The sequence below is a fragment of the Ctenopharyngodon idella genome, chromosome 14 (genome assembly GCF_019924925.1).
Source record: "Ctenopharyngodon idella isolate HZGC_01 chromosome 14, HZGC01, whole genome shotgun sequence".
Lineage (NCBI taxonomy): Eukaryota > Metazoa > Chordata > Actinopteri > Cypriniformes > Xenocyprididae > Ctenopharyngodon > Ctenopharyngodon idella.
This window is the reverse complement of record NC_067233.1, coordinates 318,821-345,584: the sequence shown is the minus strand read 5'-3', so window position 1 is coordinate 345,584 and position 26,764 is coordinate 318,821. Positions and strand designations below refer to the sequence as shown.

General features: G+C 39.4%; 2 protein-coding genes across 4 annotated transcripts in view; one reads left to right on the top strand and one right to left on the bottom strand.

The window, feature by feature from the left end:
* LOC127494395 (uncharacterized) overlaps positions 1–26,764 on the top strand; it is a 492,193-nt gene that overhangs the window by 182,571 nt on the left and 282,858 nt on the right. The gene's annotated exons all lie outside the window — the stretch shown is intronic.
* The window catches only part of LOC127494401 (transmembrane O-methyltransferase homolog), a 204,330-nt gene that overhangs the window by 161,268 nt on the left and 16,298 nt on the right, over positions 1–26,764 (bottom strand). The window contains exon 2 of one of the 3 annotated variants that reach the window (XM_051860292.1): positions 8,902–9,011. The exons of the other annotated variants lie outside the window; for them this stretch is intronic. Coding sequence (XP_051716252.1) covers positions 8,902–8,994 — 93 coding nt within the window. The 5' untranslated portion in view covers positions 8,995–9,011. The remainder of the gene's footprint in view (positions 1–8,901; positions 9,012–26,764) is intronic. 3 annotated transcript variants of the gene reach the window in all.

The window sequence follows — 26,764 nt, the reverse complement described above, 5'->3', positions numbered from 1 at the left end:
TTTTGGATCAGTTGCAGAGGCTTGACATTGCATGCTGGAAGGCCTGCCAAGAGAGCATTACAATAGTCCAGTCTGGATAGAACAAGAGCTTGGACAAGAATTTGTGTGGAATGCTCCGATAGGAAGGGTCTAATCTTCCTAATGTTGTACAAGGCAAATCTGCAGGACTGGGTTGTTGTAGCGATATGATCTGTGAAGCTTAAACAATCATCCATCACCACTCCAAGGTTCCTGGCTGTCCTGGAAGGAGTTATGGTTGATGAACCAATTTGAATGGAGAGGTTGTGATGAAGTGTTGGGTTGGCGCCGACCACAAGCAGTTCTGTTTTTGCAAGGTTGAGTTGAAGGTGGTGGTCCTTCATCCAGGCAGAAATGGCTGTCAGGCATGCTGTGATGTGAGCAGCAACCGTCGGATCATCTGGTTGGAATGAAAGGTAGAGTTGTGTGTCATCAGCATAACAGTGATAGGAAAAACCATGTTCCTGAATGACAGATCCTTATGATGACATGTAGATGGAGAAGAGAAGTAGTCCAAGCCCTGAGCCCTGAGGTACCCCAGTAGCAAGATGATGTGACTTAGACAAGATCTCCTCACCTGTCCAAGATACCCTGAAGGACCTACCTGAGAGGTAAGACTTGAACCACTGGAGTGCGGTTCCTGAGATGCCCTTTGACATGAGGGTTGACAGGAGGATCTGGTGGTTAACTGTGGCAAAAGCAGCAGACAGATCCAGCAAGATGAGTACTGATGAATTTGAAGTTGCTCGTGCCAGTCTAAGGGCTTCAGTAACTGAGAGCAGGGCAGTCTCAGTTGAGTGGCCACTCTTGAAGCCAGACTGGTTGTTGTCAAGGAGGTTGTTCTGTCTGAGATAAGTAGACAGTTGGTTGAACACAACTCTCTCAAGTGTCTTTGCAATGCATGGAAGAAGGGATACAGGTCAGTATTTTTATAAAAGTGCTGGATTCAGAGTGGGTTTCTTAAGCAGTGGTGTAATCCTAGCCTGCTTAAAAGCTGTGGGAAATGTACCAGTGTGAAGAGAAGAACTGATAATGTGAGTGCAGGTACAATTGAGGAGGAGATGGCCTGAAGAAGATGAGTGGGGATAGGGTCAAGCGGACAGGTAGTAGAGTGATTGAAAAGGATGAGTTTGGAAACATCTCAGGGGAGATGGGAGAATTTGTGTGTTTTCCGTTAAGATGTTATTGTCAGTGTGTGGTGTGGAGAAGAGAAGGTTTTGAAAAGTGTGCGGGAATCAGTAGAATTGTTAATTTTATTGTGATAGTATGTGTTTTTAGCATTGGAGACATCTGTAGAGAAAGAAGAAAGGAGTGACTGATAGAAGCTAAGATCAGTAAGATCTTTAGATTTGCACCACTTCCTCTCTGCAGCCCTGAGTCTAGACCGATGCTCATGGGAGAACATCGGATAGCCAGGGGGCAGATGGTGTGGCGCGATGTTAGAGTGGTGCAAAGAGTGTCAGTAGCATTGTTAGTGTCCAGTGATGAGAACTGATTAGGGGGAGGAAGTGTGGATGAGACCAAAGAAGTTAGGCGGGAGGGTGAGAGCGAGCGTAGGTTTCACCGAAAAGTGACATGGTGAAGTGTGTGTTGGGTTAGGAGTCACGTTGAGGTTAAAAGTGATGAGGAAATGGTCAGAGGTGTGTAGTGGAGTAACCAGTGTATTATCAGTGGAGCAGCAGCGTGTGTAGATGAGGTCCACTTGGTTACCTGATTTGTGGGTAGCTGTATTAGACACTCACTTGAGATCAAATGAGGCAAGCAGAGTGTGGAAGTCAGTAGCCTGAGGTTTGTCTAGATGGATGTTGAAATCTCCAAGTACTACCAGAGGAGTACCATCCTCAGGGAAGAATGAGAGTAACACATCTAACTCCTCCAAGAAGTTACCTAGCTGACCTGGGGGACGATAAACAACTACAACATGGATTTTAGCAGGGTAGGTGATAGTAATTGTATGCGATTCAAATGAGCTATTGTCACAGAGAGATGGTAAAGGACTGAACTTCCATTCAATGGGCATAAGCAGACCAGTAACACCACCCCTCCTACTCTGGCGTGGGGTGTGAGAGAAAGTGAAATTAGAGGAGAGGGCTGCCGGTGTGGCAGTATCCTCTGGTTTGATCCATGTCTCAGTCAGAGCCACGAGATGGAGACCTGAATGAGTAGCAATAGATGTAATGAAGTCTGCTTTGTTTACAGCAATAATATATTTGAACATGTTCAAACTAAAATGTAAATAGGTAAATACATAATAAAGTACAACAATAGGGCAATAAACATTAGTTGAACAGAATTAACATTACTTTAGTCCTGAGACTCGACTAGGAAGAAAACTGCAAGATCATATCAGAAGACAAAATTAAATAAGCATATAATAATTATGATGATTGGAGTTTGATAGATTAAAATGTGAAAATATCTTGAACTTGTGTTAACCACACATTATTTCAGGGATTTAACCAAAAACCCACTAACTTTGGGATGATGGAAACAGAAGTGCTAAAATGCGAACTCAGTTCTGGGTTTGAGGACTCATTCCTGTATGGCAGCGTATCTCCATCAGTCCATGGAGTTGTCTGCCCACGCTGAAGCTCTGCGGTCTGGCTGTCACGTACTCCAGAAGGTCTGGAGCTCCAGGCATCAGAGCTCTGTTGATCAACACAACACAGGAGGTAGAGAGCAGATTCCCTCTCTGTAAGGCCAGCTGGTCTTGAAGGTAAAGCTCAGGGTCATGATCCATTAGAACCAGATCCAGACCATCATTCCCAGTGTGAGAGGGTAAAGAAGAGATGGCCTCAGCCGAGGAGCATGTCAGCACCTGAAACTGAGCAAGAACATGCTGTGCTCATTTTACCATGATGAGTGTTTTAGCAACAACAGTAATGAGCAAGTTATTTCAGTAATTAATTGATTTAAGGAAATGCACTACAGACAAAACCTTGTTTTTTCAGGCACTGGTCAATTTTGAGATTTTGGGCCTCGTTTACTGAAATCACGTGACTTTGGCAATTTGAAAAACGCTCTGAACCAATTATTCGAAATAAAAGATTCGTAAAAGTTTCAAAGCTTCATGAAGCAGTGTTTTGAAAGCACCCATCACTAGTGTTTCGTGACTGTTGTTGACTGTCGTGGAATATCTTTTTGGGACAGACTTTTTACGTGTTAAGAGACATTTGCTTCAGCTGATATTGGAGAGACTATCGGATCAGACTCTGTTCATCCCGCATTTATCATCGGTGTGTGAAGGGGTTTGGATTATGTATGATGTATGACTATGATTGATTGATAGAATACACTAAGTTTGCACATGAAGGTGGTTGAACGGTATTTATCTGTTTTTTTGTGCAATCTCACTAATATTGGGAGTTAGGGTTAGGATCAAAATCATTCTATTACAGAATGAAAGCGATGATTTAACACCTGCTGGTTTTTGAAGCCTGCCACTAGTCAAGTCAAGTCAAGTCAAGTCACCTTTATTTATATAACACTTTTTACAATGTAGATTGTGTCAAAGCAGCTTTACATTGATAACTGGTACATTGTTTGGCTGCACAGCAGCTCTTAAAGAATAGTGTCAATGCAGGCAGATCAAAGCACTGTTGAATATCAAATGTCAAGTCAAGTGTCCCCAACTAAGCAAGCCAGAGGCGACAGCGGCAAGGAACCCAAACTCCATCAGGTGACATTAGGTGGCAGACAAGTGGCAAATTGGTGTTAAAATGGAGAAAAAAACCTTGGGAGAAACCAGGCTTAGTCGGGGTGCCAGTTCTCCTCTGGCCAACAGTGCTTTGTTACAATTCAGGTTGCTATCATAAGTCCAATAGGATCGCAACATTAAAAGTATTTATTTCAGTTCCATCCAATTGAGGATCGTATTGAGGATCACGCCGGTATGGACGGTTGTTGAGGACCTGTGGCGTGGCTGTCGTGTCGATGAGGCCCTCACAGTGGATGATCTAGTTGACTCAATCTCTGCTGATACGTCAGGGCTGCGTTGTGGTCGTGTCAAGGTGCAGGTCCTTGGTCTCACCTGGATACGGCCCGGATCCGGTTGACTACAGTGAACCTCGGGATAAACAGAAAGACTAATATTAGCGTAGATGCCATTCTTCTTCTGATGTAACGAGTACATCAGGTGTTATAGGAAGTGTCCCCGGTTCCGGCTGACCTAATTTATGCAGCCTAATAATCCTTTAACGGATTTGAAAATATAAATTGGTAATGTGTTATGTGTATGCCAGGTTAAAGAGATGCGTTTTTAGTCTAGATTTAAACTGACAGAGTGTGTCTGCTTCCCGAACAATGCTAGGAAGATTGTTCCAGAGTTTAGGTGCCAAATAGGAGAAGGATCTACCACCTGCAGTTGATTTTGATATTCTAGGTATTATCAGCTGGCCTGAATTCTGAGATCGCAATAGACGTGAAGGACTATAATGAATTAGGAGCTCGCTCAGGTATTGGGGAGCTAAACCATTTAGTGCTTTGTAAGTAATTAGCAAGATTTTAAAATCTATACAATGTTTAACAGGAAGCCAGTGCAGTGTTGACAGAACTGGGCTAATATGGTCATACTTCCTGGTTTTAGTAAGAACTCTAGCTGCTGCATTTTGTACGAGCTGTAGTTTGTTTAACAGGCGAGCAGAACAACCACCCAGTAGAGCGTTACAGTAATCTAGCCTTGAGGTCATGAACGCATGAACTAACTGTTCTGCATTTTTCATTGAGAGCATATGTCGTAGTTTAGATATATTTTTAAGATGGAAGAATGCGGTTTTACAGATGCTAGTAACATGGCCTTCAAATGAAAGATTGGTATCAAAGAGCACACCCAGGTTCCTAAGAGACGACGAAGACTTAACAGAGCAGCCATCAAGTGTTAGACAATATTCTAGGTTATTACGTGAAGAAGTTTTTGGTCCAAAAATTAGAATCTCTGTTTTTTCTGAATTTAGTAGTAGGAAATTACTGGTCATCCAATTTTTTATGTCAGCTATGCATTCCGTTAATTTTGTGAATTGGTAAGTTTCGTCAGGGCGCGAAGAAATATAGAGCTGAGTATCATCAGCGTAACAGTGAAAACTAACACCATGCTTCCTAATGATATCTCCCATGGGTAGCATGTACAGAGTGAACAGCAACGGTCCTAGTACTGAGCCTTGTGGTACTCCATATTGAACTTGTGATCGATATGACATGTCTTCGTTTACTACTACAAACTGATAACGGTCAGATAAGTATGATTTGAACCATGACAATGCAATTCCACTAATGCCAACATAATTTTCGAGTCTATTTAAAAGAATACTGTGATCAATAGTGTCAAATGCTGCACTAAGATCCAGTAACACTAATAGAGAGATACAACCACGATCTGATGATAAGAGCAAATCATTAGTAACTCTAATGAGAGCAGTCTCAGTACTATGGTACAGTCTAAATCCTGACTGGAAATCCTCACAGATACCATTTCTTTCTAAAAAGGAACATAGTTGTGATGATACTGCCTTTTCTAGTATTTTTGACAGAAAAGTGAGATTTGAGATCGGCCTGTAATTGACTAATTCTCTAGGATCAAGTTGTGTTTTTTTAATAAGAGGTTTAATAATAGCCAGCTTAAAAGTTTTTGGTACGTATCCTAATGATAAAGATGAATTGACGATATTGAGAAGAGGATCTATGACCTCTGGAAGCATTTCTTTCAATAGCTTAGTCGGTATAGGGTCTAACATACATGTTGTTGATTTTGATGATTTAACAAGTTTAGACAATTCTTCCTCTCCTAAAGCAGTAAATGAATTGAATTTTTCCTCAGGGACACTACTGTAGTAGACGGTTGCATGGTTATTATTTTTTCTCTAATATTATCAATCTTGCAAGTAAAGAAGTTCATAAAGTCATTACTGCTGTGCTCTTTGGAAACATCAGAAGTTGAAGCTTTATTTCTTGTTAATTTAGCCACTGTATCAAATAAATACCTAGGGGTGTGTTTATTTTCTTCTAAGAGTTTTGAAAAATAGGCAGATCTAGCAGATTTTAAGGCCTTTCTGTACTCAATCATTCTCTCTCTCTCCACGAAATACTTCTAGTTTTGATTTCTTCCAGCTGCGCTCCATTTTTCTGGCTGCTAACTTTAGGGCCCGAGTGTGCTCATTGTACCATGGCATTGGATTAATTTCCTTAATCTTTTTTAAACGCAAAGGAGCAACTGAGTCTAATGTGCTGGAAAAGACAGAGGCAATAGTTTCTGTTGCAACATCGAGGTCTTCTAAGCTGTCTGGTTTGCTAAGGCGATGAAAATGATCAGGAAGATTATTTATAAAGCAATCTTTAGTGGTAGAAGTGATGGTTCTACCATATTTATGGCATGGATGCAGTTTAGCCGCCTTGACTAAATGTAGTATACACGAGACTAGATAATGATCTGAGATGTCGTCACTCTGCTGCAGAATTTCAACAGCATCGATATCGATTCCATGTGACAATATTAGATCTAAAGTATGATTACGACAATGAGTGGGTCCTGACACATGTTGTCTAACACCAATAGAGTTTAGAATATCTGCAAATGCCAATCCTAATGCATCTTTTTTATTATCTACATGGATATTAAAATCACCAACAACAAGGACTTTATCTGCAGCCAATACTAACTCTGACAGAAAGTCAGCAAATTCTTTGATAAAGTCTGTATTGTGTCCTGGTGGCCTGTATACAGTAGCCAGCACAAATGTCAACTTACATAATGTTACGTAAAGTACCATAGTTTCGAAGGAATTATATTTGAAAGACTTCTGACTAATACTGTAAATATTACTATAGATTACAGCAACACCTCCCCCTTTGCCTTTCTGATGGGCATTGTGTCGATAATCATAACCTTGAGGACTAGACTCATTTAAAGTAATGTAATCGTCCGGTTTTAGCCAAGTTTCTGTCAAACACAGCACATCTAGATTATTATCTTTGATAATATCATTTACAATTGTTTTTGAAGAAAGGGATCTAATATTTAACAACCCAAGTTTTATCATTTGTTTAGCATTATTATCTCTATTTTTTATTTGTTGAACATCAATTAAATTTTTACCATTAAATGGGTTTGGAAGTTTTTTGTTTTTACCAATTCAGGGTACAGACACAGTCTCTATTTGAAAATATCTAGGTGTAAGAGTTTCTATGTGTTGGGAGTTATCTGAATTTTCTGACTTCTGTAACGTGAGGCAGTTAGCAGACGGTCGGTTTAGCCAGTCTGTGCTTTCTGACCTGGGCCCCAGTTTGTCATGTTTCAGTTCTAAGACTATGTGCCATATTACTAGAGAGAAGAGCAGCACCATCCCGGGAGGGATGAATACCATCTCTTTTTAACAGGTCAGGTCTGCCCCAAGAACCTTTCCAATTGTCTATGAAACCTATATTATTTTGCGGACACCACTTAGACAGCCAGCCATTGAGTGATGATAATCTGCTAACTATCTCATCACTCCGACGAACAGGAAGGGGGCCAGAGCAAATTACTTCTCCTGACATTGTACTTGCGAGTTCACACACCTCTTTAATTTTTTTAGTGATCTCCGACTGGCGAAGTCGAACATCATTAGTGCCGACGTGAATAATAATCTTAGAGTATTTACAATTAGCATTAGCCAGCACTTAAATTTGCTTTGATGTCAGGTGCTCTGGCTCCCAGCAAACATGTGACTATGGTGGCTGGTGTCTCTATTTTCACGTTCCGTGTAATAGAATCGCCAATAACTAGGGCACTTTCAACAGGATTCTCAGTGGGTGTATCACTGAGTGGGGAGAACCTGTTTGATGTTCTTATTGGAACGGAAGAGTGGTGTTTTCCGCGGCTAGGCCGCCTCACCGTTACCCTAGTGCCCTGCTGCGCGGGCTCTACAGCCGGAACCGAACAATGTACAGAGTTCACTAAGCTAGTCGCATCCAAAACAGTATCTGAAGCCCTTGCATTCTTACTATCCTCGATTAAAGTTTGGATGCGTGTCTCTAATTCTGAGATTCTCTCTGTCAGCCTGACTATTTCCCTACATTTATGACATGTAAATCCCTCGTCGCTGACAGAGAGAGCTATGGTAAATATGTGGCAAATGGAACAGGTAGCAATGCTGGGAGAGGATGACATGACTCACCGTGTTTGTAGACTGATCCGACTTACCACAGCTGTTTGAAGAACGCGTTGAAAAAGGAGCGCGTGAGCGACTGTTAACAAGTTAACAAGCTAGCGCTGCAAATGCAAATGCGTTGTAACAGCGATTTAGATTCAAAGATTACAAGCTAGCGACGTCAGATTAGTGTGGTAGGCAATATTACACATAAGGTAATAAAAAAATAAGCAACAATAAATAAAAGTAAGAGATTCAAAACAAAGCTATACGAAGTTACAGACGCAAACCAATCTGAGCAGCGAGCAGCGAGGCAGACAGACTAGTATGATCTCCTCCCCTCGATCTGCTGTCAGAGGATCCAGCTCTACAGTCAGCAGTTTTCCAGACGGAGGGAGCAGACGCAGAATCCTGACGGAAGCGTAGCCACAGTGTGTCCCCAACTCCAAAACCCTCAGCAGAGCTTCACGCGTCACAATCTCATCCAGAAACGCTCCTACAGCGACAAGAGAACATGTTACTCCAGAGTAGAAGATTAGAGGAATAATATCTGTTCAAGAGCTTGATGAAATAAAGCATTAACAGACTCCAGTGCCTGACCTTTCTGAGGGCCGATGTTGGAGGAGGCGTGTGTGGTGGAATAGAGGGCAAAGGTCAGCAGAACACTCAGAGCCTGTCCGTGGGTGCAGTTGGAGAAGACATAGGCGTGAGTGGAGCTGACACAGACCCTCCTGTGAGAAAGCTTCAGTATGCCAGAATACACCTGACGGCACAGGGCCGACAGCGGTGAGCGGAAAAGAGCCGTCATCACGGCCACAACCGGGAGCAGAGGCACGGAGAACACCAGCAGAGACATCACTGACCATCAGTGACCTAACAGGAGCAGAGGAGCGGTCAGGACAAGAGGCACTCTGGGAAACCTTAAAGTCACGATGAAATGGGAGAAGCGACAGTGACAGAGGGGAAAAGCTGCCCATAACTGCTGGTCTAGGCTCAGTTTTCTCTGTAATAATAACATACTGGCCAAACAGATTTGACAAATGATCCAGTGCGTAACTGTGTTTGAGCTCTGAAGAACGTCAAAGGTTTCTATTTACAACGTGTTTTGCAGCGTTGAGCAGTGTAGCCAATCACATTCATATCTGTAGATTTCTTCAAAATGCAACAGCCAATCAGAGGTGTTTAAATTAGGAATGAACAAAAACAACACATTGTGCTGTCAGCTTCAGTGATTATAACAGAACTTTGTGAGATCATGATGAAGGTTTTTATTGATTATAAAGGGAGCGCTGTCTGTACGCTTCTTTCTGCCACGCCAAATCCCTCATACAATCCTTTTGTTCAAATTAACAGTGGTTTATGAATGTAGACGCTTTAATAAGAAATAATTGATCAGAAGTGTTTATGCTGGGATGTTAGGTTGTGCGGCGACGCATCACTTTAAACTATTTAATGGAAATCTATTTAAATGTGTTTTTAAAGGGGAAGCACATCTCTTACCCTGGAGCTTATGATCAGAAAATTCATATTTTAACAAATTATTACACAAAATGGAACTTGAAATATAATTATATTTATAAACGACTATCACTCGGAGACTCACCATCTTCAGCTATTTTAATGTTGAGTAAACTCTTTGTAAACTCTAAAGTCTTTGGTACACTTCAATATGATACAGATGTGTTTTTATTGCTATTTTTATGCATTGTTTTATTATTATTGTGTTGGTGGAATTGAAGAACTTTTGTGACTCATGTTTATGAATTGTACAGGTATAAAGCCAGTGGGTTTTGGTGTAGTTGTAGGCCTCACCATCAGAGAAGAGAAGAGATGCTGCAAGAGGGAGAAGAAGATATTCTGATTCAAGATTACCAGGAACATTAATTTAAAACAATAATGATGTGCACCTATAAATCATTTAGAATAAACACTGCAATATTCCATGAAAACTGAGAATGGTCAGTTTTGATTTCATGGTAACTTTAAAGGTGCCCTAGAATTTAAAATTGAATTTACCTTGGCATAGTTGAATAATAAGAGTTCTGTACATGGAAATGACATACAGTGAGCCTCAAACACCATTGTTTCCTCCTTATGTAAATCTCATTTGTGCAAAAGACCACAGAAAAACAGGCGAATCTCAACATAACACCAACTGTGACGCAACAGTCGGGATCATTAATATGTACGCCCCCAACTTTTGCATATGCCAGCCCATGTTCTAAACATTAGACAATCCAGAATTAACATTTGGGAAAGAGGGATTTTTGGTTAAATTAGACAAGATGGGAATAAAAGGAAAAATGTACAATTGGATTATGGATTTTCTGATTAATAGGACCATACAAGTAAGGGTCGGAACAAGCTTTTCTAGGACTTACTCAACAGATAATGGGACCCCACAAGGAAGTGTGTGCAGCCCAGTTTTATTTAATATAATGATAAATGACATATTTTCAATGATTGGACAAGGATTTGGTAAATCTTTATATGCGGATGATGGTGCCTTGTGGAAAGGGGAAGAAATGTAGTATATGTGGAAATAAGTATGCAGAAAGCAGTTAATGAAGTGGAAAATGGGTAAATATTTGGAGTTTTAGATTGTCGGTAGAAAAAACTAAAGTGATATGTTTCTCAAAAAAGAAGAAATCACCAAATATTAAACTAAAGATTTATGATCAAATGTTAGAGCAGGTAACAGAAATTAGGTTCCTTGGAGTATAGATGGACTCAAAACTAACTTTTGCATCACATATAATGAAAGTAATAGATAGATGTAAAAAGGGAATTAATATTTTAAGATGTTTAGCAGGGGTAGATTGGGGTGCAACCTGACAGGCATTGAAAAGAGTATATTGTGCAATGATTAGACCTATGATTGATTATGGCAGCATAGTATATAGTTCGGCATCAGTATCTATATTAAAGAAAGTAAGTAGTATTCAATCTCAAGCACTAAGAATAGGAAGTGGGTCATTTAGAACATCGCCGGTTTCAGCGATGCAGGTGGAAATGGCGGAGTTGCCTTTAGACCTCCGGAGACTTAAGTTAAAGATGGCATACTGGTGTTCAGTGAGGGGGCATGTAGAAACCCATCCAGTTAAAGATGTATTAAAAAAAATGTTGGGAACATGAGAATGTAAATTATAGTAGTTGGAATGCCAAAGCAGATGCCAAGAAGCTAGGAATTAATGACAAAAATAAGCTCAACGGTTGCAATAGTTACCAATAATACCCCCTTTGCTGTTCCAAATGCCAATGGTTGCATTTTAAAATAAATGATAAGGAAAGGTGTATACCTAAAGAAATAGTAGTGGATCAATACTTAAAACAAAACTATTTTAATTGTATTCAAATATATACGGATGGGTCAAAAAATCCAGACTCTGGGTATACAGCAGCAGCCATAAATATTCCCTATTTTAAATATAGCACTGTAAAGAGGTTATAACAATGTATCTGTATTCACAACAGAAATGATGGCAGTTCTAATGGTTATGCAGTGGGTGGAAGAAATTCATCCTTAAGTGCAGTAGTTTGTTCTGACTCATATTAAGTATTAAACAGTTTAAATGGTCAGAAATCAGCATCAAGACAGGATATATTATATGAAATTTTACAGAATTTATATAGAATAAATCAAATAGGAGTAAGAGTAGAGTTTTTATGGATACCTGCGCATGTAGGTGTAGAAGGGAATGAGGTGGTGGATAAGATGGCAAAGTCAGCATTGAGAAAAGAAGAGACTGACATAGAAATTCCTTTAAGTAAAACAGAAGTAAGAGGTATTATTAAAACAGCAGTTGTAAGTATGTGGCAAAATGTATGGAATAAAGAGTCAAAAGGAAGACACTTATTCAGCATTCAACATAAAGTGGGGATTGAAAGAAAGTCATATGGAAACAGAAGATACTGTTATAACCAGGCTCTGTATAGGACACTCTAACCTTAATTATTCATTGCATATAATAGGAAAAAGTGAGTCAGATTGCTGCAATTACTGTGGAATAACAGAAACAGTTGAACATGTGCTCTTACACTGTGAGGCATATAATAGACAAAGAAGGCAGCTTGTTGAAAAACTAAGAGATATGGAAATCGATGACATTTCAGTTAAGAATATACAAACCCAATTCCAAAAAAGTTGGGACACTGTACAAATTATGAATACAAAAGGAATGCAATGATGTGGAAGTTTCAAATTTTAATATTTTATTCAGAATACAACATAGATGACATATCAAATGTTGAAACTGAGAAAATGTATCATTTTAAGGGAAAAATAAGATGATTTTAAATTTCATGGCATCAACACATCTCAAAAAAGTTGGGACAAGGCCATGTTTACCACTGTGTGGCATCCCCTCTTCTTTTTATAACAGTCTGCAAACGTCTGGGGACTGAGGAGACAAGTTGCTCAAGTTTAGGAATAGGAATGTTGTCCCACTCTTGTCTAATACAGGCTTCTAGTTGCTCAACTGTCTTAGGTCTTCTTTGTCACATCTTCCTCTTTATGATGCACCAAATGTTTTCTATGGGTGAAAGATCTGGACTGCAGGCTGGCCATTTCAGTACCCGGATCCTTCTTCTACGCAGCCATGATGTTGTAATTGATGTAGTATGTGGTCTGGCATTGTCATGTTGGAAAATGCAAGGTCTTCCCTGAAAGAGACGACGTCTGGATGGGAGCATATGTTGTTCTAGAACTTGGATATACCTTTCAGCATTGATGGTGCCTTTCCAGATGTGTAAGCTGCCCATGCCACACACACTCATGCAACCCCATACCATCAGAGATGCAGGCTTCTGAACTGAGCGCTGATAACAACTTGGGTTGTCCTTGTCCTCTTTAGTCTGGATGACATGGCGTCCCAGTTTTCCAAAAAGAACTTCAAATTTTGATTTGTCTGACCACAGAACAGTTTTCCACTTTGCCACAGTCCATTTTAAATGAGCCCTGGCCCAGAGAAAACGGCTGGCTTCTGGATCATGTTTAGATGCAGGCTGTTTCCGGCGCATGCTCTGCTGCGACAACACAGCTCTGTCATCTCGTTTGTCATGTTTTTGTTTTTTGTTTAATGAGATACGCAAAATGCTGGATTTGATCAAGATTACTGTGATTGTATTGTTACTTCTGTGGTTTCTAAACAACTGCAGGGCCTTACATTCAGGAATTAGCGGCTTTGTACCACTTACCTATAGCCAGCATGAGCTTCTCCAGCTCCGCTCTTCCTCCATTTGCCTCCAGAAGCCGACAGTCAATCTACCTCCAGAACTTCGACCAAGAAAACGGGGTAGGAGAGGTGGGGTGTGCACCAGGTTGAGTAGGCGTCCTTTTAGACCCCCTCTCCCTTCCATTCTGCTGGCTAAAGTTCGCTCTCTCAGGAACAAAATGAATCTGCTGCATGCTAAATGCCATCTGGAGCGGACCTTCAGAGATGCATGTATCATCGCCCTGACAGAAACCTGGCTCGATGGGACTACCCCTGATTCAGAGGTCAGTCTCAATCACTTTACCATACTACAAGCTGACAGGACACGCAAGTCTGAAAAGAATAAGGGTGGTGGTGTCTGCATCTTCGTTAACAAGCGATGGTGTGTTAACATCAAAAAACACCTTTCAATCTGTACACCTGATGTGGAGCTATTGACTCTGTCTCTGCGGCCATATTATATCCCGGATTTATGTTATGGGAACATTTCTGATGCGTTTACTGCTCAGGCACAGCCTCCACTCGGCTACTCCGACCACAATGTTGTCGTTCTGTTGCCGCACTACAGATCAGAGCTGAAACGCTAAGCCAACCATACATAGCGCCTCCATCTGGTCGGAGGATGCCATGGCACAGCTGCAAGGTTCACTAGCGTGTACAGACTGGGAGTTTTTACAGGGAGACTTGGAGCATAAGGTTTCACTTATCACGGATTACATTAAATTCTGCATTTCATCTACTATACCTACCAGAACATTTAAAAAAATACCCAAAGTCCCAACCCTGGATCACGTCTCACATTAAAAGTTGCATGAAAGAAAAACTTAAGGCTTTCCAGCAGGGGAACTGGAACACTGTCAATATACTAAACAGACAAATTAAGAATGACATAACAAGAGCTAAACTCAGATACAAGGACAAGATCGAGCAAGAATTCAGCAGTATGAATACTAAACAAGCGTTTCAGAAAATCAAGATTCTTACTGGTCAAGCATCTAGCACAGGGCATTATGCAACATCTGACCCGGCTACCTTTGCTGACTCTGAATTCCTTTTATACCCGTTTTGACAGACATGACCATTCTGCCCTCTGTGAAGAGCTGCTCAGTGCCTTGCCACCAGTTGTTCCATCCGAGCCCCCATTTACAGTGGAGGATGTACGCCAGCAATTGAGCAGGTGCTGAAATCGTGTGCTATGGAGCTGTCCCGATCCTTTTTACCATCTACTGGGACTCCCTCAGGGGGGCACACATTCCTACAATCTGGAAAACCTCTACAATCATTCCGGTTCCCAAGAAGCCCCGTCCATCCGAGCTAAACCATCATCGACCCGTCGCACTTACTTCAATAATAATGAAGTGCATGGAAAAGCTAATTCTCTACACCATCCTTCCAGCAGTCAGACCTCTGCTGGACCCCTACCAGTTCGCCTACAGGGCCAGGCGGGGAACAGAGGATGCCGTGGCATGTCTCCTCCACCCCCTTCTACAACATCTGGAATCACCTGGCACCTTTGCATCCATCCTGTTCATCGATTTCAGCTTTTAATACAATACAACGGCATTAACTGATTAAAAAGCTCCAATTTCTTAACCTATCTCCACTTCTCATCCAATGGATTTACAACTTTCTCAGTAATAGACTACAGGCCGTTAGATTGGGCTCAGTCACCTCCTCAATTATAGTCACTAACACCGGAGCCCCCCAGGGGTGTGTGCTCAGCCCCTTTTTCTACACACTGTATACAAACGATTGTACTAGCTCATCATCTATCACCACATATTTTAAATATTCAGACGATACTGCCATTTTGGCCTTACTCACAGACAATAACTCCATTATGGCTTACCATCAGTCTGTCATTCACTTTACTAAGTGGTGCTCCGAAAATAGTCTGGAGCTGAACGTGGACAAGACCAAGAAGTTATTAATTTACACCCACTCACATATTCTAGATTTGGCCCCATCATCATACATGACAAAACAGTGGAACATGTCAATCATTTTAAATATCTTGGACTCACATTAGATAATAAACTCACCTTCAAACAACATGTCACAGATATATATAAACGTTCCCAACAAAGACTCCACATTCTCCGCAAGCTCCATGCCCTTTCTGTCACTCCACATCTTCTGTTACTGTTGTACACTAGCATCATCCAATCCATCCTTCTCTACTGTTCCCCTTGTTACTTCAACATGCTCTCCATCACCAATAGAAATAAGCTCATTAAGGTCACACGCACAGCATCCAAAATGATCAGTTTACCCATTACGGATCTCTCTCTTCTCAACAGCAAAGCTGTCACATGCATGGCTCGGACAGTCAGCAGAGACTCGGACCACCCTCTCCATATTTACTTTTCTCTGCTGCCCTCAGGCCGCAGATACAGAACTTCAAGGTGGAGGCGAGCACGCTTCAGTAAAAGCTTTGTCCCTTCTGCCATTGCTGCTTTAAATAATCTGTAATCCGAACAGTTCTTGCATGCGCTGTTTTTTTTTTTTTTTTCTAATGTCGTTACTGTCAATATTCTTGTGTATTGACAGAGTCTGTGAAAGCAAATTTCCCTTGGGGAACAATAAAGGTCTATCTATCATCTATCTATCTAGATATGGCTTCTTTTTTGACCTATAGAGTTTTAGCCGGTAACGGCGAATGGCACGGTGGATTGTGTTCACCGACAATGTTTTCTGGAAGTATTCCTGAGCCCATGTTGTGATTTCCATTACAGTAGCATTCCTGTATGTGATGCAGTGCCGTCTAAGGGCCCGAAGATCACGGGCATCCAGTATGGTTTTCCGGCCTTGACCCTTACGCACAGAGATTGTTCCAGATTCTCTGAATCTTTGGATGATATTATGCACTGTAGATGATGATAACTTCAAACTCTTTGCAATTTTTCTCTGAGAAACTCCTTTCTGATATTGCTCCACTATTTTTCGCCGCAGCATTGGGGGAATTGGTGATCCTCTGCCCATCTTGACGTCTGAGAGACACTGCCACTCTGAGAGGCTCTTTTTATACCCAATCATGTTGCCAATTGACCTAATAAGTTGCAAATTGGTCCTCCAGCTGTTCCTTATATGTACATTTAACTTTTCTGGCCTCTTATTGCTACCTGTCCCAACTTTTTTGGAATGTGTAGCTCTCATGAAATCCAAAATGAGCCAATATTTGGCATGACATTTCAAAATGTCTCACTTTCAACATTTGATATGTTATCTATATTCTATTGTGAATAAAATATAAGTTTATGAGATTTGTAAATTATTGCATTCCTTTTTTATTCACAATTTGTACAGTGTCCCAACTTTTTTGGAATCGGGTTTGTATTTCAGAATGCACAGAAACAGTTATGTTTATGATTTTCTGCTAGAATATTTGAGAGATACAGATTCGATTAGAAGAATTTAGTTGTTTATTTTTATTATTATAATTTTTTTTTTTTTTTTTTTTTTACTGTATATAATACTTTGTTCATCGAGGCCTCACACTCCATCCCAGTAGGTGGCGGAAATGCACCTTAAGCTGGTTTGTCAACTGCCATTAAATACAAAAGAAGAAGAAGAAGTATTAAGGTCTGGAGCTGCAGAGTTAAATCATCAGACGTTCTGCAGGTATTGTGAAGCAATCAAGGATAATAGCAAAATGGCAGATGGATCCATAATAACTATTCATGATCCATGATATCATGATATATTTAGTGATATTTGTAAATTGTCTTTCTAAGTTTATGTCTATGTTTCGTTACCATGTTTCTAATGTACTGTTAAATGTGGTTAAAGGTACCATTGTTTCTTACTGTATTCACGGAGATCAGAGCCATGTCGTTATTTTCATTTTTAAACACGTGCAGTCTGTATAATTCATAAACGCATAATCTTTCTTTATAAATCTCTCCAACAGTGTAGCTTTAGCCCTGTTAGCCACGCAGCACTATCAAACTCATTCAGAATCAAATGTAAACATCCACAAAATACTTAAGTGATCTGATGTGCTGCATCACGAATACTTTGTAAAGATCCATTTTGAGAGTTATATCAGCTCTGTGAACTTCAGTATTGTTTATGCAGTGTTTAATGGGAGTGCGAGCTTGGGGGCAGGGAGCACAAGCATTTAAAGGTGTACACGCACTGAATCGGCGCATTTTTAATCCCACCCTAAAATAGGCAGTTAAAACATGGTATAATAAAAGCTGAAACTTCACAGACACATTCTGCGGACACCTTAGACTTACATCTTGTGAAATGGAGATCTAGGGCTTCTTTAAGAGGAATAAATGATGGAGAAGTCCTGCATACGTCACCAGAGAGAAGTGTGTCGTTTCACCGGAAGATCCAGTTATGGCATTTTAAATTAATATTAAGAGGTCAAATTATTATTATTATTATTTTAATAAACAAACACATGCAGGAATCCTTCACAATAAGATCTATATCATGTATTTTGAAAATGCATATGAAGAATTTATTTCATGCTGAATTTAACATGTTCTAAAATCAAGATTTAGCAGTTCCAGGTTTAGTTAAAGGGACAGTTCACCCAAAATATGTGATTATTTACTTAATATTTATCCTTTTGAGGAACGTTTGGAGAAAGTCCTGCTAAACTGATGAAAGTGAAGGAGGACCAGGATTGTGGAGCTCCAAACTGAAGCCATACATTACAAGTGTTCTGAAGATACACAGTTATTTTAGGTGAGAATAATGACCAAATTAAAAGGAATATTCTGGGATCAATAAAAGTTGAGTCGGCACTTGTGACATAATGTTAATTTCAGCGTCAATAATGATATTCACATACTCACTGTTTCACAGACACAAGACAAAACAATATACATGATGTGTGAAAAAGCTCAATATGATCGTTTAGTAACCATTTCTGTGTAAAGTAGCTACAATTTTTACAACTATGTTAAACATAAAGTCTAATTGTCAGATTTATCATAATTAAACGGGTAAAAACAAAATAGCAAAAAGGTGCAGAACTTACAAGTGTGTGTGTGTGTGTGTGTGTGTGTGTGTGTGTGTGTGTGTGTGTGAAGATAAAGAGAGGCTCACACTCACACCTGTTACTGTCGGACTCACCTGACACACCGAACAAGACGAGTTTATCTAGTCTATGAGAAACCTTAAAGGAAGACTACAAACACTTTTTAGACAAGTCTGATGTTTGATCAGCGGTTTTCAGTCTGGAGTGACAGGAGATCTGTAGAAAAGTTATAAATAAATAAAATAAATGAAAAAATAATTATTAAATATGATGAATATGAATAAATACAAAGTAGATTAAATAATATCTTAATTTATGATATAAATCTTTCAGTTTATAAATTGGTTGTTTATAAAAGATAGGTGCCTTTTAAATGTGAGGTCCCTCACATGAGGATGATCATATCTGGGGGTCTGTGACATCTGAAGTATCTAATCACACCTGACTAATTAGACAAAGTCCAGATTAAAGCCCCGCCCATACTAACAGTAGCCCGTCATGTCCACTAGATGGCAGTGCGGCATCAAACACAAGGAGATCTGACCTGAAGTGAATGACATCATTCACTGATTTCACTGATTTTTCTTGTCTTTATTGTGTCTCAGAATCATACTTACACATGAGCACCTGCTTTCATTATATTGTTTTCAAAGGGCCTCCAGAAATCACATCACAATAAACAAGGATCAGTTGGTTTACTGCCTCTAATGTCAATTTTAAAAGGATGAATTTAAGAAAATAATTTAAATGATTGCAACCAATTAGAAAGGTTGAGAAAGTACCAAAGAACAGTCCAGTAAGGTGTGGGAGTCACTATCAAGCTCCATCTGAAGGTGGGACGTCCTGTTCTGACACATGGTCACAGGAGCACATGGTGTGAGAAGAAGGCAAGATTATCTGCTTTAGTAATCTTATTTAAAATGACACGAACTGTACAAAAAAACATGTGTGTGTGTATGAAGGTGTAGAGAAGCCTTTTGTCAGGTTTTATGAAGTTTTTTTTATTTTGCATGTTCAGAAATTCAGTTTTTCTTTTCGTTGTGCAGTAAGGGGTACTTGTTGTTTTGGACAGTACCTCACACTGACATTAATGTGTTATAAGAAGAGAAGATGCAGGAACACACAAAGTGATGATAACACACACCTCTATTTCACAGCAGAGAAGAACTGCTGTTTGAAGTTTAGTACGGAGTGAAATCTTATTACATGAAGTACATTATATGACATGACACACTACATGATACAGTCCTATGCATGGATCAAATTCAATATATCAATGTCTTTCAAGTGTTTTTCCCTTTTTACTTGATGATTTCTTGACTTTTTTGAAAAAGATTTGTGATTTTGTTCTCTGAGCATTGTCTTACGATCATTTTCTTTATGATTCTTGTTGCACAGTGTTGCCCTGAGGCAGCGAAAAAATATTTTGGGGTATATAGTAATTTATAGTAAATACTATAGTGTTTTTGAACCATACTATAGTAAATTGTAGTATACTGTATATATTATAGTATTTACAACACTTTGTTAATGAATGCTTCAGCATACTGTAATATTAACTATAGTGAACTGATAAACTGTAATAAATACTGTAGTACACTTTAGTTTTTACTACAGTAAACTGTAGTGTATTGTAGTATAATATACCCTATAGTTGTAGAAGTATTGGGTAAAGTAATTTGTTTATATTACTATAGTTGTTATATTACCACAACAAATTAATTCAAGTACTTTACTATAGTATGGTTCAGAATTACTATAGTATATTTTCATGTGGGGCAGATAGTGTGGAAGGTTGTAACAACAGAACTCCTAGTACAAACAACACTGAGTTACTGATGCTCAGACAAAAAGTATTACTAATAATTGGCAAGATTTTCAAAATAATATCTACTATTTCATAGGAATATTGATATATAATTTCTTTCTCTATTCACTTGTGTCTCCCAAAATGCGTAATAAAGATGCTTTAAGTCCTGGTGTCCACTACAGTGGACAAATCAATGTCCTGCTTTTTAACAGAAAGTCATATTTTGATTTACCCCAATTTGATTTATGACAAACTATTTGAAAATTAGTCAGATTTAAATGATAATTACAAAATATTATCATATTTCCATAAGGGAGTTAAATTTGAGTGGTCATGATGAACCCATAAAAGGACATTTATATCTTGAATTCTGGGAGCATTTAATTAATTTCGGTGGCATTTTTGCCCCAAGCCCCTATAATGTTCGACCTTGGTGTGAGTCTCTTTTTCGAGCTCAAGCGGAGGCCCTTGTGTTGAGAGGCGTTTCAACATAGTAAAGGTGCCTGAGATACACGTGTGGAGTGAGTACCAGATAAAGCATGTCAGTTGAGTATCCACCGGTGTGTGTCTGATTTATCTGGATAAAGCTCAACAATAAAACTGTAGATGTTTTACGTAAAAAAAAAAATCATTTAGGCATCATGTTGGCGCTGCAAACTCTGTCCAGCTGGTGGCGGTAATGCACCAAAAGCTGGTTTCTCAAACATCAGTGAACCTTAGAACAACAACATCACAGGTGTACCACATTTATATAATGTTTCAGAACGCTGCTTTCGCTGTTAAACTAAAGTCACTGGAAAGCAAGCCTTCAACCTTTAGCCAAAAAAGCGTGACGGCTAAGCTAATGCTCCTCTGGTGGTACGCAGGGAAGGAGACCAGAGGCTGTTTTTTGAATGGATGTCAATGGATGAGAGGCTTCACTATGCTGATTAAACAGCTTTTGTGGGGAAATAGCTAATCATTTAATGAATCGACAGCCTGTTTGCTAATCTTCAGCATGTTTTACACTAAACAATTCTTTCGTTGGGAACTATATGTAGATTTTAGCTTGATAAAAATGTATTTTTTAAGAGAAGGCAGACTAGGGAATGTTGTGACTGACGTCACTGCCATTACACGATAGGCTGAGAGGTGCTGCACGTGATTAAGTTAGCCGTTACGCTTTCTCCAATGGTAAGAGATACAGACCCTCTTATCTCCCTATAATTTACAATCTCTGGTTAAACATTACAAGTCTTCAGATGAAAACAGTAGAAGATGAAGCAGAATCTCTTTTTACCACAGATTGGACTATTGTACTAAAGATTGAATCGTATCACGTGACAGACAGTGATCAGGAGCACAGGTGAGTCTCAAACCAAAAGTGTTTCAGAGACTTCTGGATTCTGTTCCTGCAGGACAAGACCGTCTGTGCTGCTGAAGTAAGCTTTAATACTGACACGATTACAGTTATTTGAGGGAATATGAACGGATTTCATATGAGTTTGTGTAATAATGATTATTAACATAAGTTATAACTTATACCCAGTGGTGTAGTCTATGTGATAAGCAGGTATACGCCTTATACCCAGTAGGAAAGGTCAATGATTTCTGTATATGCACTTAAAAAAGCGCGAGGATACAGAACCATCCAATAAATCACTGTAAGATTTGTGGTTTGTTGCTTTTGGCAATCAAAGTCTCATATCTTAAATTCTGCTCATTTTACTTAGAAATAAAAAAACATAAATACCGTTTTGGCTCTCTTCCGTTCCTCAGCGTTAATATCAGTTACAGCGCAAAATAAACACGAATAAACATCTCAAGGTATGTTAAAAGATACAGTACAACTTAACGAAATCTGTATCATGTCTCGTGTAATCGCTTGATCAGTGTTTCAACCGCGGAAAGACGTTAATAACAGCTTGTAAACAATGTCACATTTACCTCAGAACAAACATATTCAGTGACCATAAACTCGTTAATCTGCTAGAAAAATGAACTCTAGAGAGCAGCATTTAGCTAAATATATACACCATATTACATATTAATTATCATTTTTAATGTTCTTCAATAGCCTATATAATGCATGTTTGAACAAATGTCAAGTTGACTGCCACCATTTATATTAAAAAACTAGAAACTATTAAAAAGTAGAAATAATTTTAAAGTTAGAAGGCCTGTTATAACTTCATTATAATAAACTTTTGCTTTAGTGTAATTTAAGTTTTTATACAAATCAGTTCATTTTAACCTTCAATATTAATGTAGTACCAACTGATTCCCATGTATGTTTTACAGCATTAGTTGAGAGATTTTTTCTTCTTCAGAATATTCACCATGTACTGAACCTGATGTACAGTATATCCAAAATAACTGATATCCAGTCGTATTGCAAGTTAGTGAATGCATAACTATGATGACAGACTGGCAAGAAATAATGCAAAACAGAAAACAAAGTCCAAACGGGGTGATATTGTGACATACTGATAAGCCTCATCTTTCCATTATTGACAAGGCGGACCACACTCGGACACATTTATAACCGGCATGCAACGGTTCTGTGCAGATTTTGCTCATCTTAAACGAGTCTAAACATTCATTCAATATTATTTATAGGTCATAAAGGTTCGTAAACATGTTCTTAATGGGGATTTAATTAGGGCCAATTTTGAAAAATTAAACATTTTTAAACTTTTAAAACATATATCACATGTCCTGGAATAAACTGGGATTATGGCCTTGATTTGCCTTTGATTACTGGATGTTGGTGTAATATGTGATGGAGTGGACATTTGATGTTGTATGAGATTGTAATGACATTTTTAGTCTTAAACAGTCTGATATGTTAATCACTCTTTACATTTTAATAAATATTTTAAAATAATTAAAGCTATTTTTACAACAAAAGCAAAAAAAACAACAACTCTTGACCACAATTTAAAATGCATAGATGTGTAACGGACGTAGGCCGGTAAGAGCTGTGTGTGTAAACCTCACTCCCCTGAACTCAAGAGGCGCTCTAGAGACTGACACTAGAGACTGTGGTCTTCAGCCCGACTCACATGCGGACGGACTCGGGTTCGAGTCTCGCCTTGGAGCGAGCGGTGCGAACTGGAGGGGCTACACATGCATACAAAGACAGGAATCACACAATTTTTTTTTAAATAAATTGGATGGATTAAATTGGTCAAAAAGACATTTATAATGTTATAATAGATTTCTATTTCAAATAAATGCTGTTCTTCAAACTTTCTGTTCATCTGTGAATCCTGAGGGCACAGCAGCAATATAGTGTTTCTTGGGTTAACGCTGTACATAAATCAGCGCTGCACTTATTAATACTACTTTATACAGAGATAAGAGGAAAAGAAAATGCCATTGAAACTTTTCTGAAGACAATCAGTTTCCTGTATTGGCTTGGGAACCACTGCTAATGAAATGTAATGCCAATGTTTAAACCCAAACTACGCCCTTGTAAGCGAGGAAGACAACCAATCCTCCATAACCTCTCTTAGATCTCTGAGCGAAATAAGATCCATTTCCACCAATCATCCTGTTCAAAAGTTTACACCCCCTGACTCAAACACATATAAACTTATGAACTGGATCTTTTGTGTAAATTCAGTTATTATTTTGTCTTTTGGTCTATATTTAAACATCTATTATGTGAAATAGTTTATAGCAGTAATAAATAAAAACAAAATGTATTTTTTATAATCCCTCCTTTGTAAATTATTAACATTTTGCAGATTCTGCAAGGCTGGCTTCAACTGTACATGTATTTAAAGTTTCTTTCATATTACTTTTGGTACAATAAACAATTCTAAGTAGTTTCTTTTTCACATTAAAAATCCTTTAAATTCATGTTATTTAAATTTAATAAAATGAATCGAATGATGAATCGAATCAAGTCTGACCAACACTTCAATATAATGCTGCCCACCAAATTTTTCGATATAGAAATTAACGTTGAAAAACATATCGACTACAATGGACACCTTGATAAAGCAACATAAATATATTTTAACCGTACTTATGAAACTAGAGTTTGTGAACTAGTGTTAATGTTAATGTTAACGTTTCTCACCAAAACCAATGAAAAATTGAATGACAGTTTATGGTCACTTTGAAGACACAAACTCATATTAATAATATTAATATTTAACATGGTTGTTGCATATTTTCTTTTTTTATTAACTCAACATTCATCATTAGTTCTTATTTTTCATCATCATTTATCCCTCTAGAGTATCCTGATATTAATCTCAGTGTCTCATTGTCATGTCCAGGTCATGCTGAGCATCTGATGGTCTTCAGCGACACAGAGATACCAGAGCTGAGCTGTTTTCAGTGTCAGTTTATCTGCAGTAATGTCAGAGGAGCGAGGAAAGGACTCTCTCTCTAAGATGAGTCTCTCAGAGGAACAGAGGTAAGACTGCGTCTGTTTTCACACAATCATTCTAAACTCTACTGGAGTTTCAGGTTTGTCCTGATCAACAAGGAGTGTTTTCTCTCACCATTGACATGTCTAATGCTGTGCAAAACAATTCACAACTTCCTATTAATGTTTCTAGATTGTCGCAGGTTAAAAATGTCTTGAAACCGGTTTCATATTTAATTTACAGGAACGTTTATCACAGTTAAATAATGTTTAATGTACCATATAGTCCTGTACAAACCCTGATTAAAGTGTATTTAATCACAGTTTAAAGGTGCTCGTTTAGTGGATAGTAAATGTAAATAATGTGGAAACTTTAATTAGAACAAGTCAAATATACATGTCAAACAGGGCTTTATAGACAATGTCACAGTTAATAACTAACTAACGTACAGAGCTTCTACATGACTGTAGATGTTTTGGGACTGTGAACAAATTTTAACATCACACTTGATGGCCACTGGGAATTACTAAAAATGAACATTGAAAAACAAATTGCTAGAAACAGTGACCAGGGGAGAAATCATGTTTAGAGGGGCTTTTTTTAGACGAGGAATTTGTTTGTTAAAGGGAACCCCTGCTATTAAGTTGCGCTTAATATAACATAAATGATGTCTCTTACTGAAATATGTAGTAGAAAACCCATGAAAGATTTACGTTATTTAAAAAATCCATGACATTTGGACAATGTGTGGCGTCATTTTGTTTAGCTGTACAGAGCGTTCTATGTCGATGACATCAAATGGTTGCACTCGGTGATCTACTGATGCTGCCCTGTTGATATTTTTACCGCAACACGACTCAGAATATAATATACGATGCCACATTGTGCAGTTTTTGGTTGTAATTTTCAGTCGATGAGCCACAAGAGAAGCGATGTAAGTCTTTACTGCTTTACTAGCGATAAGAGGAGAAAAGAATGAGAAGTTGTGCAGAATGTGGACGAATAAAACTTCCTAACTGCCTAATGTTACAATATGGATGGGCCGGAGACAGAAGATCACAGATACGGTAGTTTATTGGAACACAAGCAGAGTTACAGGTGACAACAGGTGAGTAGCAGATGCAGTGGTAGTGATAGATAGATGATAGAATGGTAATACTGTCCTTTTGTGGATTGCAGGGTGGATGCTGGATGATAGCGGTAGCAAAGTGGAGACGAGGAAGACTGACGACACTCACACACGGACTGGAGACACAGGAGGTAACTCGGAGACACAGGATACAGGTAAGTAGTACTGGGAGTCCTTGAGGTAAGCAAGAGGTAAGTTCCTTGTTGCGAACGAGACCGGACAATGAGAGTGAGTGTGTGAGTGTCTTATATACTAGTGCTGATTGGTGAGCTGATGAGGTGCAGGTGTGCGTGATTAATACTCAGGAGATGGAGTGCGCTGTGACTGGTGGGTGTTGGAGCCTGGCGTGTCTGTGACAGTACCCGCCCCTCCATGGCCCGCTCCTGAGGGCCGAGGACCCCGACGTCGTGGTTGTCTTCCTCTTCCATGAGGGGCAGGTCTGTTGGGATGAGCAGCGTGGAAGGTGTCCAGCAGGTTAGGGTCGAGTATGTCCTTACGTGGAATCCATGAGCGTTCCTCAGGACCGTTACCTTCCCAGTCCATTAGGTATTCGAGCTGACCACCACGGCGCTGGGAATCCAAGATCTCTCGCACCTCGTAAGCAGCTCCGTCGTCAAGTAGAAGTGGAAGAGGGGGCTCGGCTGCGGTCACACCAGGCTCTGTGGAGAGAGGAACAGAAGGGTGGTGAGGTTTGAGAAGAGATACATGGAATGTGGGGTGAATACGATACTCAGGTGGAATTTGTAGTTTGTAGGTGACCGGGTTGATGTGCTCCAGGATGGTGAATGGGCCAATGAACCTGGGACTCAGCTTACGGCACGGTAGGCGCAGTCGGATGTCTCTGGTGGACAGCCAGACCTTCTGTCCAGGTTGGTAGGCAGGAGCTTCGGAACGATGAAGGTCTGCTGTCATCCTGCGCCTCCGGAGAGCACGTTGCAGTTGATGGTGTGCTAAGTCCCAGACCCTCTCGCTCTCTCGGAACCAGTAATCCACAGATGGTACGTCCGAGGGTTCCCCTGACCAGGGGAACAGTGGGGGTTGGTATCCGAGTATGCACTGGAATGGTGTAAGTCCAGTAGTTGGTTGGCGTAGGGAGTTCTGTGCGTACTCGGTC